We start from the raw sequence: 15,561 nt of genomic DNA, 5'->3' as shown, positions 1-15,561 counted from the left end.
CTCAGCAGCTCCCTGAGAGGGAACAGGGAAGGAGAGGACAGCTCTACAGTAGAGTCTGGAGCTGGATGGCACTGTGTGTGTGTTTAACTTATTTTTGTTTAGCCCCCAAGTTGTGTGTGTGTATGTCTGTATTTGCCTTTTTGAGTCTACACTCATTTTTTCCTATTCTAGTTTACCAAATGTGTAAGTCCCACTGCCTGGTGGCACCACATCTGTTTGGTTGTCCTGGCAGCCAGATCTGTTTGGTTGTCCTGCCAGCCAGATCTGTTTGGTTGTCCTGGCAGCCAGATCTGTTTGGTTGTCCTGCCAGCCAGATCTGTTTGGATGTCCTGCCAGCCAGATCTGTTTGGATGTCCTGCCAGCCAGATCTGTTTGGTTGTCCTGCCAGCCAGATCTGTTTGGTTGTCCTGGCAGACACATCTGTTTGGTTGTCCTGGCAGACACATCTGTTTGGTTGTCCTGGCAGACAGATCTGTTTGGTTGTCCTGGCAGCCAGATCTGTTTGGTTGTCCTGGCAGCCAGAACATAAACATAAACTGTGCATGCTGGACAGCTGCTGACGTTAAATATCTGAGAAACTAGTATTGTATAACCAACAAGTGTTGTATAACCAACTAGTGTTGTATAACCAACTAGTGTTGTATAACCAACTAGTGTTGTATAACCAACTACCAACTAGTGTTGTATAACCAACTAGTGTTGTATAACCAACTAGTGCTGTATAACCAACTACCAACTAGTGTTGTATAACCAACTAGTGTTGTATAACCAACTAGTGCTGTATAACCAACTACCAACTAGTGTTGTATAACCAACTAGTGCTGTATAACCAACTACCAACTAGTGTTGTATAACCAACTAGTGCTGTATAACCAACTACCAATTAGTGTTGTATAACCAACTAGTGCTGTATAACCAACTACCAACTAGTGTTGTATAACCAACTAGTGCTGTATAACCAACTACCAACTAGTGTTGTATAACCAACTACCAACTAGTGCTGTATAACCAACTACCAACTAGTGTTGTATAACCAACTAGTGTTGTATAACCAACTACCAACTAGTGTTGTATAACCAACTAGTGCTGTATAACCAACTAGTGTTGTATAACCAACTACCAACTAGTGTTGTATAACCAACTAGTGCTGTATAACCAACTAGTGCTGTATAACCAACTACCAACTAGTGTTGTATAACCAACTAGTGTTGTATAACCAACTACCAACTAGTGCTGTATAACCAACTACCAACTAGTGTTGTATAACCAACTACCAACTAGTGTTGTATAATCAACTAGTGCTGTATAACCAACTACCAATTAGTGTTGTATAACCAACTACCAACTAGTGTTGTATAACCAACTAGTGTTGTATAACCAACTACCAACTAGTGTTGTATAACCAACTACCAACTAGTGCTGTATAACCAACTACCAACTAGTGCTGTATAACCAACTAGTGTTGTATAACCAACTACCAACTAGTGTTGTATAACCAACTACCAACTAGTGCTGTATAACCAACTAGTGTTGTATAACCAACTACCAACTAGTGTTGTATAACCAACTACCAACTAGTGCTGTATAACCAACTACCAACTAGTGTTGTATAACCAACTACCAACTAGTGCTGTATAACCAACTACCAACTAGTGCTGTATAACCAACTAGTGTTGTATAACCAACTACCAACTAGTGTTGTATAACCAACTAGTGCTGTATAACCAACCAGTGTTGTATAACCAACTACCAACTAGTGTTGTATAACCAACTAGTGTTGTATAACCAACTACCAACTAGTGTTGTATAACCAACTACCAACTAGTGCTGTATAACCAACTACCAACTAGTGTTGTATAACCAACTACCAACTAGTGCTGTATAACCAACTACCAACTAGTGCTGTATAACCAACTAGTGTTGTATAACCAACTACCAACTAGTGTTGTATAACCAACTAGTGCTGTATAACCAACCAGTGTTGTATAACCAACTACCAACTAGTGTTGTATAACCAACTAGTGTTGTATAACCAACTACCAACTAGTGTTGTATAACCAATTAGTGTTGTCTAACACACCACCAACTAGTACTGTATAACCAATTAGTGTTGTCTAACCAACTCCTATAGTCATTGTCATGTCAGACTTGTGGTCCTATATATGTTGGCTCCAACCGACCAGTCTCTGTTAGCTCCAACTGACCAGTCTCTGTTAGCTCCAACTGACCAGTCTCTGTTATCTCCAACTGACCAGTCTCTATTATCTCCAACTGACCAGTCTCTGTTAGCTCCAACTGACCAGTCTCTGTTAGCTCTAACTGACCAGTCTCTGTTAGCTCTAACTGACCAGTCTCTGTTATCTCTAACTGACCAGTCTCTGTTAGCTCTAACTGACCAGTCTCTGTTAGCTCTAACTGACCAGTCTCTGTTAGCTCTAACTGACCAGTCTCTGTTAGCTCTAACTGACCAGTCTCTGTTAGCTCTAACTGACCAGTCTCTGTTAGCTCTAACTGACCAGTCTCTGTTAGCTCCAACTGACCAGTCTCTGTTAGCTCCAACTGACCAGTCTCTGTTAGCTCTAACTGACCAGTCTCTGTTAGCTCCAACTGACCAGTCTCTGTTAGCTCTAACTGACCAGTCTCTGTTAGCTCTAACTGACCAGTCTCTGTTAGCTCCAACCGACCAGTCTCTGTTAGTTACAACTGACCAGTCTCTGTTAGCTCTAACCGACCAGTCTCTGTTAGCTCTAACCGACCAGTCTCTGTTAGCTCTAACCGACCAGTCTCTGTTAGCTCTAACTGACCAGTCTCTGTTAGCTCTAACTGACCAGTCTCTGAGCTGTCTTCTCTTAGCCTGGTCATACCTGATCCGTTTGTGCTGTCTTCTCTTAGCCTGGTCTCACCAGATCAGTTTGTGCAGTCTTCTCTTAGCCTGGCCACACCAGATCAGTTTGTGCTGTCTTCTCTTAGCCTGGTCTCACCAGATCCGTTTGTGCTGTCTTCTCTTAGCCTGGTGACACCAGATCCGTTTGTGCTGTCTTCTCTTAGCCTGGTGACACCAGATCAGTTTGTGCTGTCTTCTCTTAGCCTGGTCTCACCAGATCCGTTTGTGCTGTCTTCTCTTAGCCTGGTCACACCAGATCCGTTTGTGCTGTGTTCTATTAGCCTGGTCACACCAGATCAGTTTGTGCTGTCTTCTCTTAGCCTGGTCACACCAGATCCGTTTGTGCTGTCTTCTCTTAGCCTGGTCACACCAGATCCGTTTGTGCTGTCTCGCCAACTATTATGGTCTGGGACCAGGCAAGTAATCTCCTGTCTGTTGTCTGTCTGACTGACCAATGTCTCCTCTCCTCTCTCCTCTTCAGGCGTTCGCCTGCTCTGCTGCGGGTGAAACGAACATGGAATGTGTGGGGACGGTTCTGAGGACAGACGTCAGTTAACCACAGCCCATTCCTGCCCTCCGGGCCTCTTCTGATTGGCTGCGGAGCTGGCCACTCTATGGCATTGCGTGCAATGACGACAGGTGAAGAGAGGTCTACAGAGGACATGGAAATAGAACAAGCTACGCTAGTTTGAAACTAGCACGTTCGAGCTAGCTTATCAGGACTGTACCCGGGTAATATGGCAGACCGCTTCTGCCACAGATTCAAACCCAATGTAATTTCTATTGTTTTAGCTCTATGGCAGAGGAAAGCCAGCTGGGTCCGTGGTGTGAGAGTAATATGCATTGATAAGGCATGAATCAGGATAATTCAGTCTCTGAGAGTAATATGCATTGATAAGGCATGAATCATGATAATTCAGTCTCTCAGAGTAATATGCATTGTTAAGGCATGAATCATGATAATTCAGTCTCTGAGAGATGTAGCCTTTTGAATTTAGCATGAACTGTAAATTACAAGACCCTTTTTAACTTATTAAAATATATATATATATATATATATATATATCGATGGCACACTGCCTCAGTTCTAGGAGCCCATATACACAAAGCAGCCTGGAGTAGGAGTGCTGATCTGGGATCAGTTTAGCCTTTCAGGTCAGAATGAATAAGATTACATGGGGGGGGGGGGTGATCTGTTCCCAGATCAGCGGTCCTACTGAGACAATTGATACATACGGCCCCAGGTCTTTATTGGCACGGTAAAACGTCCTAATAAATATTGTTGTGGTGAGTTATGTATGGTTGGAGACAGAGGCCATCATTTTTCCCACGCCAGGCCAGAGCAGCCAGTCCCATTGATGGATATGATTTGGGGGGGTTCGGGGAGATGGATACACAAGTCCATACGTCCCTCCCCTGACCCCCGTAACATGGCTGCATGTCAGATGAACAAGTCCATACGTCCCTCCCCTGACCCCCGTAACATGGCTGCATGTCAGATGAACAAGTCCATACGTCCCTCCCCTGACCCCCGTAACATGGCTGCATGTCAGATGAACAAGTCCATACGTCCCTCCCCTGACCCCCGTAACATGGCTGCATGTCAGATGAACAAGTCCATACGTCCCTCCCCTGACCCCCGTAACATGGCTGCATGTCAGATGAACAAGTCCATACGTCCCTCCCCTGACCCCCGTAACATGGCTGCATGTCAGATGAACAAGTCCATACGTCCCTCCCCTGACCCCCGTAACATGGCTGCATGTCAGATGAACAAGTCCATACGTCCCTCCCCTGACCCCCGTAACATGGCTGCATGTCAGATGAACAAGTCCATACGTCCCTCCCCTGACCCCCGTAACATGGCTGCATGTCAGATGAACAAGTCCATACGTCCCTCCCCTGACCCCCGTAACATGGATGCATGTCAGATGAACAAGTCCATACGTCCCTCCCCTGACCCCCGTAACATGGCTGCATGTCAGATGAACAAGTCCATACGTCCCTCCCCTGACCCCCGTAACATGGCTGCATGTCAGATGAACAAGTCCATACATGATGCCTATGACCCCCTCCCCTCCCATGTCTTCCCAAAACGTACTGTACGTCTAGCCCAAGTCCATACATGATGCGTATGACCCTATCCCCCCCCCACACACACACATTGCCCCCTCCCATGTCTGTCTTTTTGATTGGTAGGATAGATACTGTCCATGTTCTAATATGTATGTCCCAGCCCCACCCTCCCCCTGGGTCCCTCCCATGTCTGTCTTTCTGATTGGTAGGATAGATACTGTCCATGTTCTAATATGTATGTCCCAGCCCCACCCTCCCCCTGGGTCCCTCCCATGTCTGTCTTTCTGATTGGTAGGATAGATACTGTCCATGTTCTAATATGTATGTCCCAGCCCCACCCTCCCCCTGGGTCCCTCCCATGTCTGTCTTTCTGATTGGTAGGATAGATACTGTCCATGTTCTAATATGTATGACCCAGCCCCGCCCTCCCCCTGGTTCCCTCCCATGTCTGTCTTTCTGATTGGTAGGATAGATACTGTCCATGTTCTAATATGTATGTCCCAGCCCCACCCTCCCCCTGGGTCCCTCCCATGTCTGTCTTTCTGATTGGTAGGATAGATACTGTCCATGTTCTAATATGTATGTCCCAGCCCCGCCCTCCCCCTGGGTCCCTCCGATGTCTGTCTTTCTGATTGGTAGGATAGATACTGTCCATGTCTTTGTGTCCTACCTTCCCATTGAGTAACATGGCTATAGATGGTCTGAGAGATAGAGCAGTGCTGTAGTTCCATCTCTCCATGTCTGTCACTGAGCCCGTTTTATTGCAAGGATCTTGACTGTCAGAAGGTACTCAATCTCCTGGACTCGCTCGTTCAATAATACTGGCTATGCGGCCCAAATGGAACCCTATTCCCTTTGTTCCAAAAAGGGAACAGGGTGCCATAGGGCTCTGGTCAAAAGTAGTGCACTATATAGAGAACAGGGTGCCATACGTCTCTGGTCTAAAGTAGTGCACTCCATAGGGAACAGGGTGCAATAGGGCTCTGGTCTAAAGTAGTGCACTATATAGAGAACAGGGTGCCATTTGGGACACAGCCACTGGGATTCTCATGGTCCTCACATGATTTACCACGTAGATGGTTGTATGCAGGCCCTACTGTTACACAGTGCAATATTGATATTTTATCCGCTGGTCCCATAGCATGTTATACAGTGCATTTGGAAAGTATTCAGACCCCTTGACTTTTTCCACATTTTGTTACATTACAGCCTTATTCTAAAATTGATTTAAAAAAATGTAAAAAATCCCTCAATCTACACACAATACCCCATAATGACAAAGCAAAAACAGATTTGTAGAAATGTTTGCTAAAAAAAATTATTATAAAAAAAAACTAGTATTCAGACCCTTTACTCAGTACTTTGTTGAAGCACCTTTTGGCAGCGATTACAGCCTCAAGTCTTCTTGGGTATGATGCTACAAGCTTGACACACCTGTATTTGGGGAGGTTCTCCCATTCTTCTCTGCAGATCCTCTCAAGCTTGGTCAGGTTGGATGGGGAGCGTCGCTGCACAGCATTTTTCAGGTCTCTCCAGAGATGTTCGATCGGGTTCAAGTCCGGGCTCTGGCTGGGCTACTCAAGGACATTCAGAGACTTGTCCCGAAGCCACTCCTGTGTTTTCTTGGCTGTGTGCTTAGGGTCGTTGTCCTGTTGGAAGGTGAACCTTCGCTCCTGTCTGAGGTCCTGAGTGCTCTGGAGCGGGTTTTCATCAATGATCTCTCTGTACTTTGCTCCGTTCATCTTTCCCTCGATCCTGACTAGTCTCCCAGTCACTGCCGCTGAAAAACATCCCCACAGCATGATGCTGCCACCACCATGCTTCACCATTGGGATGGTGCCAGGTTTCCTCCAGACGTGACGCTTGGCATCTTGGTTTCATCAGACCAGAGAATCTTGTTTCTCATGGTCAGAGTCCTTTAGGTGCATTTTGGCAAACTCCAAGCGGGCTGTCATGTGCCTTTTATTGAGGAGTGGCTTGATTGGTGGAGTGCTGCAGAGATGGTTGTCCTTCTGGAAGGTTCTCCCATCTCCACAGAGGAACTCTGGAGCTCTGTCAGAGTGACCGTCGGGTTATTCGTCACCTCCCTGTTCAAGGCCCTTCTCCCCCTGAATGCTCAGTTTTGCCGGGCGGCCAGCTCTAGGAAAAGTCTTGGTGGTTCCAAACTTCTTCCATTTAACAGTGATGGAGGCCACTGTGTTCTTGGGGATCTTCAATGCTGCAGAAATGTTTTGGTACCCTTTGCCAGATCTGTGCCTTGACACAATCTTGTCTCGAAGCTCTACGGAGAATTCCTTCGACCTCATGGCTTGGTTTTTGCTCTGACATGCGCTGTCAAACGTGGGACCTTATATAGACAGGTGTGTGTCTTTCCAAATCATGTCTAATCAATTGAATTTACAGGTGGACTCCAATCAAGTTGTAGAAACATCAAGGATGATCAATGGAAACAGGAAGCACCTGAGCTCAATTTCGAGTCTCATAGCAAAGCGTCTGAATACGTATGTAAATAAGGTATTTGTTTATATATATTTTTTTGTAAATCAGTTGCATTTCTGTTTTTAATTTGTAATAAATTAGCAACATTTTATAAAAAAGCCTGTTTTCACTTTGTCATTATGGTGTATTGTGTATAGATTGATGAGGAAAACATTTATTTAATCAATTTTAGAATAAAGCTGTAGAGGTCATACAGTTAGCAGAATATGTTACAATTTCATTGTGTATGTTTATCTGTGAAAAGAAATTACGATTTGAGACTGGTAGGAAGCCTATGAAATTATCGACATTAAAACAAGATAAACAAAGAACCTTCTTCAGAAAATAAATCAACACACTAAAAAAATTGATGTGTTTTTTTTATTTCATTTTTTTTCACTATTTATTGTACAAGTCTGACTCTGAACTGGTCAGAAAAAAAATCCACAGAAATCCTTAAACAACAAAACCAGTTGAAACGATCACTGAAGGGAACGGACACCTTGTTTGTTTTAATTAAGTAGCTAAAATGTATGTTCTTCAAACCAAACACACACTGTTCCAGTGTCACAAAACAGCCCACATTAGTTACCTGTTTGTTGTGTTAATGATTCTGTTAACCTGTTGCTGGGTCGTATTCATTAGAGCATGCAACGGAAAACGTTTCAAAACATTTTACAACGGAAACAAAAATTCGGTTTTATCATTGGACAATGTAAAGTCCCTCCACGTTTCACTCTGTTTTCTTCCGTTTGCTGCCTAAAAAAACACGACCCTGTTGTTTGGTCCATGATGGACACCATAGTTTCCTCCCATTGTGCTCAGTGAGTTCCATTGGCAGCCATTGGTCCAGCTGTGTTCTGTCAGGAAGTTGTCAATCAGTAGGCAGTGTGTTTGCAGTTGTTTTCATAAAAGTGTTGGTCCCTTAATAACCACTGGATAACAATAACTTCTGTATTTAATATTACAAACGATGTAAATTGGTTGATAACACTTTACTTAAAGCCTGCAGGTATAATACATTATGACGTGGTTATACAGCAATGTCTTATCATCTCATTGTGACCAAATAAGTCATTTAGAGTGGGTTGTACATATAGAAACATAAGATATTATAAACCTTATAATTAGACTTTATAAAAGTTAATATATGCTTATAAGAAGTAATAAAGCATTATCCCTGCAGACTGTAGGCAAAGTATTACCAAATGTATGCTTTTATAACCAAATGACTAGTACTTTCTTTTTTTTGTTTTATGACTTTTTGTATGTTATTCCCCTTTGAATATCTATACATATTGGGATTGTTATACTGCCTTGCCTGTTTTTTAGAATATAACACTAACAGTGGAACAGGTTGCTTTCAGATGTTCTTCTACTATTACTGACCATTGATGTGACTGACAGCTGAACTACCACACTGACTGGTCATCAATGTTGGCGAAGACAAATCCCCCCCCTCCTGGATGATTAACTAAAACAGAGGCACTTTTCCACTACGATGAGTGACAATATTCTGGCTATGATTTAAGGTTAGGTTAGTTCACCTATTAAGTGCCCTCAAATGCTAAAAGTAAAAAAACAAAAAATGATGTTGGTTACACATGAGTGTCTGTTGAAAATGTAGGGTTACTGTAGCTAATTTGGTATTTTCATCCTACAGACATCCTACATGGAATAAGATGTACTCGATGTTATTCAACTGCAATCTTATGTTGATACTTGATATGCATAAATGTGTGTGGCATTTTCTATCAGGAAGTTAGCCCTAAAGGGGAATTTACTTAACCAGCAGATCTGGTCGTTGTAATGCCTTGGCTTAGTGATCAATAGAAGAGGAATTACTGGTGTGTTTTTATTAATAATCATATTGAACGTTATTGTGTTTGGTCTCCTATGTGGACATAAAGTATTTAATTTATCGTGTTTGGTCTCTTACGTGAATATACAGTATTTCATTTATTGTGTTTGATCTCTTATGTGGGTATACGGTATTTCATATTTTGTGTTTTGTGTTTGGTCTCTTACGTGGATATACAGTATTTCATTCCTAACGTTGATATATTCAATTATAATGAAAGGAATGTTAAAGTTCACAGGCGCAACCAGTGTAAAAGGCTATTATTGTTATTATTAATATTATCCTCATTATTTTTGTTATTATTACTAGTATTATTATTATCTTTATTGTTATTATTACTAGTATTATTATTATCTTTATTGTTATTATTAATAGTATTATTATCATTAGCGTTACTGTTATTATTGATATTATTATCATTATCATTATTGTTATTATTAATATCATTATCATTATTGCTATTGTTATTATTATCATTAATATTATTATCATTGTTATTATTATCATTATTGTTATTATTAATATTTGTATTATTATTATCATTATTATGAATATTATTATTGTCATTATTGTTATTATTAATATTATCCTCATTATTATTTTTGTTATTATTACTAGTATTATTATTATCTTTATTGTTATTATTAATAGTATTATTATCATTAGCGTTACTGTTATTATTGATATTATTATCATTATCATTATTGTTATTATTAATATCATTATCATTATCATTATTGCTATTATTAATATCATTATCATTATTGCTATTGTTATTATTATCATTAATATTATTATCATTGTTATTATTATCATTATTGTTATTATTAATATTTGTATTATTATTATCATTATTATGAATATTATTATTGTCATTATTGTTATTATTAATAGGATTGTTATCATTATTAGTAATATCATTATTATTATCACTAATATTATTATCATTATCGTTATTATCATTATTATTAATATTATTATTATTATCATCATTATTGTTATTATTAATATTATTATCATTATTAATGTTATTATTACAATTATCGTTGATATTATTAACATTATTGTTATTATTAATATTATTGTTATTATCATCAATATTATTATTATTATTATCATGATTGTTAATAATATTATCCTCATACGAAGACTTGATAATTTTTTGGGGAAGGGGTGATAGAAATAGAATCTAATTCTAGAATTTCATTCTAGTTCTATGGATATAAATAGAATCTCATTCTAGTTCTATGGATATAAATAGAATCTCATTCTAGTTCTATGGATATAAATAGAATCTCATTCTAGTTCTATGGATATAAATAGAATCTCATTCTAGAAACTCATTCTAGTTATATGGATATAAGTATTCGAAGTAAACACGTTTTTTTTAAAAAACAGAAGCAGCACACAAATATTTGATAATCACTCCCAAAAACATTTGAGAGTACTAGTACTAGTACACAACTTCTGCACACAAAAGCGTATATACAGGCACATACACACCAAAAAATAGGCACAGAGCATTACAGCACAATAACCAGTCACAGACACTGAGGTACATAAAGGCTTGACAACAACACTCCCTCTGTGCTACATCGATGCTGAGTTAGGATGTGTCTTAAACCAAATGGCACCCTATTCCCTATGTAGTGCACTGCTTTTGACCGAGGGCCTGCATACAGTAGGTGGGAATAACCCTGTTCAAAAGTAGTGCCCTACATAGGGAATTAGGTGTCTTTTGGTTTGTGATGTACAGGTTGCCAGTGTAACACCCATTTGTTAAAAACTGCACATTTTATACACACAACAAACAAGGCAACTGTATTATCAGATGGGGGGCTGGTGTTGGGGTGAGGGGGTCTTACTATGGGACAGACATATCGTGGTGGGAACACCATGGTTCATTACACAAACTGAGTCTGATGCTGCTGGTCTGCTCCGAGGCTGTCGCTGGGTGGTCTCTACAAACATATCAAAAACAAAACAACACAGACAATTATTACAACAAATGATGTCTTTGTGATGGAGATGGTTGATAGGTAGACTAGGATATCTCTACTAGAACAGTTTAGAGGACAGGTAGACTAGGATACCTCTACTAGAACAGTGTAGAGGACAGGTAGACTAGGATATCTCTACTAGAACAGTGTAGAGGACAGGTAGACTAGGATATCTCTACTAGAACAGTTTAGAGGACAGGTAGACTAGGATATCTCTACTAGAACAGTGTAGAGGACAGGTAGACTAGGATATCTCTACTAGAACAGTGTAGAGGGACAGGTAGACTAGGATATCTCTACTAGAACAGTGTAGAGGACAGGTAGACTAGGATATCTCTACTAGAACAGTGTAGAGGACAGGTAGACTAGGATATCTCTACTAGAACAGTTTAGAGGACAGGTAGACTAGGATACCTCTACTAGAACAGTGTAGAGGACAGGTAGACTAGGATATCTCTACTAGAACAGTGTAGAGGACAGGTAGACTAGGATATCTCTACTAGAACAGTGTAGAGGACAGGTAGACTAGGATATCTCTACTAGAACAGTGTAGAGGACAGGTAGACTAGGATATCTCTACTAGAACAGTGTAGAGGACAGGTAGACTAGGATATCTCTACTAGAACAGTGTAGAGGACAGGTAGACTAGGATATCTCTACTAGAACAGTGTAGAGGACAGGTTGACTAGGATATCTCTACTAGAACAGTGTAGAGGACAGGTAGACTAGGATATCTCTACTAGAACAGTGTAGAGGACAGGTAGACTAGGATATCTCTACTAGAACAGTGTAGAGGACAGGTAGACTAGGATATCTCTACTAGAACAGTGTAGAGGACAGGTAGACTAGGATATCTCTACTAGAACAGTGTAGAGGACAGGTAGACTAGGATATCTCTACTAGAACAGTGTAGAGGACAGGTAGACTAGGATATCTCTACTAGAACAGTTTAGAGGACAGGTAGACTAGGATATCTCTACTAGAACAGTGTAGAGGACAGGTTGACTAGGACATCTCTACTAGAACAGTGTAGAGGACAGGTTGACTAGGATATCTCTACTATAACAGTGTAGAGGACAGGTAGGGAGTTTTTCCTAGGGAGTTTTTCCTAGCCACCATGCTTCTTTCACATGCATTGCTTGCTGTTCGGGGTTTTAGGCTGGGTTTCTGTACAGCACTTTGAGATATCAGCTGATGTACGAAGGGCTATATAAATAAATTTGATTTCATTTGACGTAGACGAGGATACCTCTACTAGAACAGTGTAGAGGACAGGTAGACTAGGATATCTCTACTAGAACAGTGTAGAGGACAGGTAGACTAGGATATCTCTACTAGAACAGTTTAGAGGACAGGTAGACTAGGATATCTCTACTAGAACAGTGTAGAGGACAGGTGGACTAGGATATCTCTACTATAACAGTGTAGAGGGACAGGTAGACTAGGATATCTCTACTAGAACAGTGTAGAGGGACAGGTAGACTAGGATATCTCTACTAGAACAGTGTAGAGGACAGGTAGACTAGGATATCTCTACTATAACAGTGTAGAGGGACAGGTAGACTAGGATATCTCTACTAGAACAGTTTAGAGGACAGGTAGGGAGTTTTTCCTAGCCACCGTGCTTCTTTTACATGCATTGCTTGCTGTTTGGGGTTTTAGGCTGGGTTTCTGTACAGCACTTTGAGATATCAGCTGATGTACGAAGGGCTATATAAATAAATTTGATTTGAGGTAGACTAGGATACCTATACTAGAACAGTGTAGAGGGACAGGTAGACTAGGATATCTCTACTAGAACAGTTTAGAGGACAGGTAGACTAGGATATCTCTACTAGAACAGTGTAGAGGGACAGGTAGACTAGGATAGCTCTACTATAACAGTGTAGAGGGACAGGTAGACTAGGATATCTCTACTAGAACAGTGTAGAGGGACAGGTAGACTAGGATACCTCTACTAGAACAGTGTAGAGGGACAGGTAGACTAGGATATCTCTACTAGAACAGTGTAGAGGACAGGTAGACTAGGATATCTCTACTATAACAGTTTAGAGGACAGGTAGACTAGGATATCTCTACTAGAACAGTGTAGAGGGACAGGTAGACTAGAATATCTCTACTAGAACAGTGTAGAGGACAGGTAGACTAGGATACCTCTACTAGAACAGTGTAGAGGGACAGGTAGACTAGGATATCTCTACTAGAACAGTGTAGAGGGACAGGTAGACTAGGATATCTCTACTAGAACAGTGTAGAGGGACAGGTAGACTAGGATATCTCTACTAGAACAGTTTAGAGGACAGAGACTAGGATACCTCTACTAGAATAGTGTAGAGGGACAGGTGGCATAGGATATCTCTACTAGAACAGTGTAGAGGGACAGGTAGACTAGGATATCTCTACTAGAACAGTTTAGAGGACAGGTAGACTAGGATATCTCTACTATAACAATGTAGAGGGACAGGTAGACTAGGATATCTCTACTATAACAGTGTAGAGGACAGGTAGACTAGGATATCTCTACTAGAACAGTTTAGAGGACAGGTAGACTAGGATATCTCTACTAGAACAGTGTAGAGGACAGGTAGACTAGGATACCTCTACTAGAACAGTGTAGAGGACAGGTGGCTTGGATATCTCTACTATAACAGTGTAGAGGGACAGGTAGACTAGGATATCTCTACTAGAACAGTTTAGAGGACAGGTAGACTAGGATATCTCTACTAGAACAGTGTAGAGGGACAGGTAGACTAGGATATCTCTACTATAACAGTGTAGAGGGACAGGTAGACTAGGATATCTCTACTAGAACAGTTTAGAGGACAGGTAGACTAGGATACCTCTACTAGAACAGTGTAGAGGGACAGGTAGACTAGGATATCTATACTATAACAGTGTAGAGGACAGGTAGACTAGGATATCTCTACTAGAACAGTGTAGAGGGACAGGTAGACTAGAATATCTCTACTATAACAGTGTAGAGGACAGGTAGACTAGGATATCTCTACTGAAACAGTGTAGAGGGACAGGTAGACTAGGATATCTCTACTGAAACAGTGTAGAGGGACAGGTGATGGAATGACGGTACATAAAATGCACTCTGCTTTTCATCATGGTAAAGGTGTCAGTTTGACCATGTATTTCCCATGCTTAGAACCAAGGCAAAGGCATCAGACGGAGATGTACTGTTTGTTTCCCAAGGTTGGATTCTTGAGAATGTTAAAACTCATGCCCAGATCATGCTGTTGTAGTACAGAGGTTCAGTCAGTATTTGCCATGCTTTGTTTGGACATTGTGTCATGCTCCCATAGTCCCAACTCATGGAAGCACTCTTTGACCCCGCACACAAGTACCGTAGGCTGTACAACGGACTAGCTATATGCTAACGAAAAAGGTACAAACATGAATGCATGTTTTGTCTGTTAAATAAAAAACAGAGTCTAAAACACTGTTGTATACAAAATTTATTTCATGCAATGAATTTTTATTTATTTACATCTTGTATGTGAATACTTTTCTTTTGCATAATGTAAAATACATGCATGTTCCTTTCCCCCAACATCCCCCAAAACCCCATACTGTACTGTACTGTACTGTACTGGACCCTTATATAATTGCATTACGTACGAACATATAGTTCACCTGTATCTCTTTTTGACATTTAATCTTCACAAGGGTTTTAACAGTTAACATCAAGCACCACCACAGCAGAGACATGATCAGACAAAAGGAAATGGAAATCCTTGCCCAAATAAAGCAGGATATATATTTCATTAGGATTAATGTGTCTGATAAATAACTCAACTCAAGAAAAAAGTGTTAAAGTGCTTTTCCTCTATGTTTTACTGCATAAGTATTGGGGCTGAAAAAAATACGTAAATTCCTACAGATACAGGTGTCTGCAGACTACGTACCACTATGTATTGTTAAACTGCAAACAGTTCATATTATCTCACTAGTAAATCTTTTCATTTAACGTTTGGTATATTAAATGAAGTTTGGTATATTAAGTCAAGTGTTACTCTTTTGAAAGTAGGTTCCTATATCAAAATGATTTCCTAAAACCACATAGTAAGTAAACAATACATAAATTTGGGAAAGGCAAAACATGGCAGCTACATGAATTGTTCTGCTATGAGTCTCTTGCTATAGAATAAGCTGCTTCAGAATGTGCATAATAAAAAGGGAGAAGCTTTTGAAAGAAAGCAACAAGTTTTTCTTACAGTTAGCTTCTCGTTGAACACAACCTCATGCAACACATG

At 40.4% G+C, this 15,561-nt stretch overlaps 1 protein-coding gene across 1 annotated transcript in view; it reads right to left on the bottom strand.

Annotated features, from left to right (window-relative positions):
- Positions 1–10,419: 10,419 nt before the first annotated feature.
- The window catches only part of kcnc1b (potassium voltage-gated channel, Shaw-related subfamily, member 1b), a 47,644-nt gene continuing 42,502 nt past the window's right edge, over positions 10,420–15,561 (bottom strand). Inside the window, exon 4 of the mRNA XM_014170312.3 lies at positions 10,420–11,260. Within this exon, the coding sequence (XP_014025787.1) occupies positions 11,127–11,260 (134 nt within the window). The 3' untranslated portion in view covers positions 10,420–11,126. The remainder of the gene's footprint in view (positions 11,261–15,561) is intronic.

Source organism: Salmo salar, chromosome 23 (genome assembly GCF_965601325.2).
Source record: "Salmo salar chromosome 23, fSalSal1, whole genome shotgun sequence".
Lineage (NCBI taxonomy): Eukaryota > Metazoa > Chordata > Actinopteri > Salmoniformes > Salmonidae > Salmo > Salmo salar.
The sequence above is the reverse complement of the archived record's forward strand: the minus strand, read 5'-3'. Positions and strand labels throughout refer to the sequence as shown.